Genomic DNA, 1,158 nt, shown 5'->3' with positions numbered 1-1,158 from the left:
ATCTAACTCGCATCAAGCACAGCCAGGAGTGTAATGCATCTTTTAGAGCTAGAGATCCCTGCACATTGAACCACCTGAACTCAGGGACAGAAAACTGTGACAATGGAGTAGCAGAGGAACAGCAGCAGAACAAAAGACCCAGAGCACCACACAGAGCACTGGACTTTGCAGTTCACAGAGCAAGTAAAGTTGAGTGAGAAAAAGGACTGGAAAGTTGCACCATGGAATTTGTTCCCACATTAACAATGCATCTGCTTATTCTCATAACAAAAGTTGCCTATGAGAATATCATTAGGAAACCTTCCCCCATCTATCTTACAGTCCTAATCTTGTCTCTTGAAACTTCTTTTTTTCCTAAAATTCAAAGGATATTGAAAAGGAACATCAATATGCAAGAACTGCTGTTTTGACATGGTGTAAATGAAACAGTACAGAAATCTTTGGGGAAGGGTTGGAGAGATGGAAACACTGTCTTGAGAAGTATGTAGAGCTAGAAGAGAATATTTTGAGACAAAATAGCTCTGTATGTTGATATTTTTTATAATAAAATTATAAAAACTTTTATTTTAAAAAAATCAAAATGTGAAGCTATTTTTTCTCAACATATCCTCCATTTAGGTCTATAAACTTCTGAAGGTGGTGTTTCTGTCTTTTTAACACTTCCATGAAGAATTCTGGGCACTTTGATTTAAAGCATGTCAAAACAACAGTTTTAGGGTGTTGCGGAAGTCCCTCCAGTCTTGGTGTTGTGCTGTGGGGGAAGATAGATGGATTTGTAAACCTTGGAGCGAGATTCTGCCTGGCCGAGGTCGCTGCAGTGCGGAGACCCCCGGGGTGAAGCTACCGCCACCATGTCTGACCAGGAGGCAAAACCTTCAACTGAGGACTTGGGGGATAAGAAGGAAGGAGAATACATTAAACTCAAAGTCATTGGACAGGATAGCAGTGAGATACATTTTAAGGTAAAAATGACAACACATCTCAAGAAACTTAAAGAATCATACTGTCAAAGACAGGGAGTTCCAATGAATTCACTCAGGTTTCTCTTTGAAGGACAGAGAATTGCTGGTAATCACACTCCAAAAGAACTGGGAATGGGGGAAGAAGATGTGATTGAAGTTTATCAGGAACAAACAGGGGGTCATTCACCAGTTTAGA

The 1,158-nt window shown here is 40.2% G+C and overlaps 1 protein-coding gene across 1 annotated transcript; it reads left to right on the top strand.

Annotated features, from left to right (window-relative positions):
• Positions 1–722: 722 nt before the first annotated feature.
• LOC102825110 (small ubiquitin-related modifier 1-like) lies at positions 723–1,158 on the top strand. Its single transcript, XM_006878170.1, has one exon. It carries the CDS (start codon positions 852–854, stop codon positions 1,155–1,157), a length of 306 nt encoding a protein of 101 aa, XP_006878232.1. The 5' UTR covers positions 723–851; the 3' UTR covers position 1,158.

This window comes from Chrysochloris asiatica, unplaced genomic scaffold (genome assembly GCF_000296735.1).
Source record: "Chrysochloris asiatica unplaced genomic scaffold, ChrAsi1.0 scaffold17584, whole genome shotgun sequence".
Lineage (NCBI taxonomy): Eukaryota > Metazoa > Chordata > Mammalia > Afrosoricida > Chrysochloridae > Chrysochloris > Chrysochloris asiatica.
The sequence above is the reverse complement of the archived record's forward strand: the minus strand, read 5'-3'. Positions and strand labels throughout refer to the sequence as shown.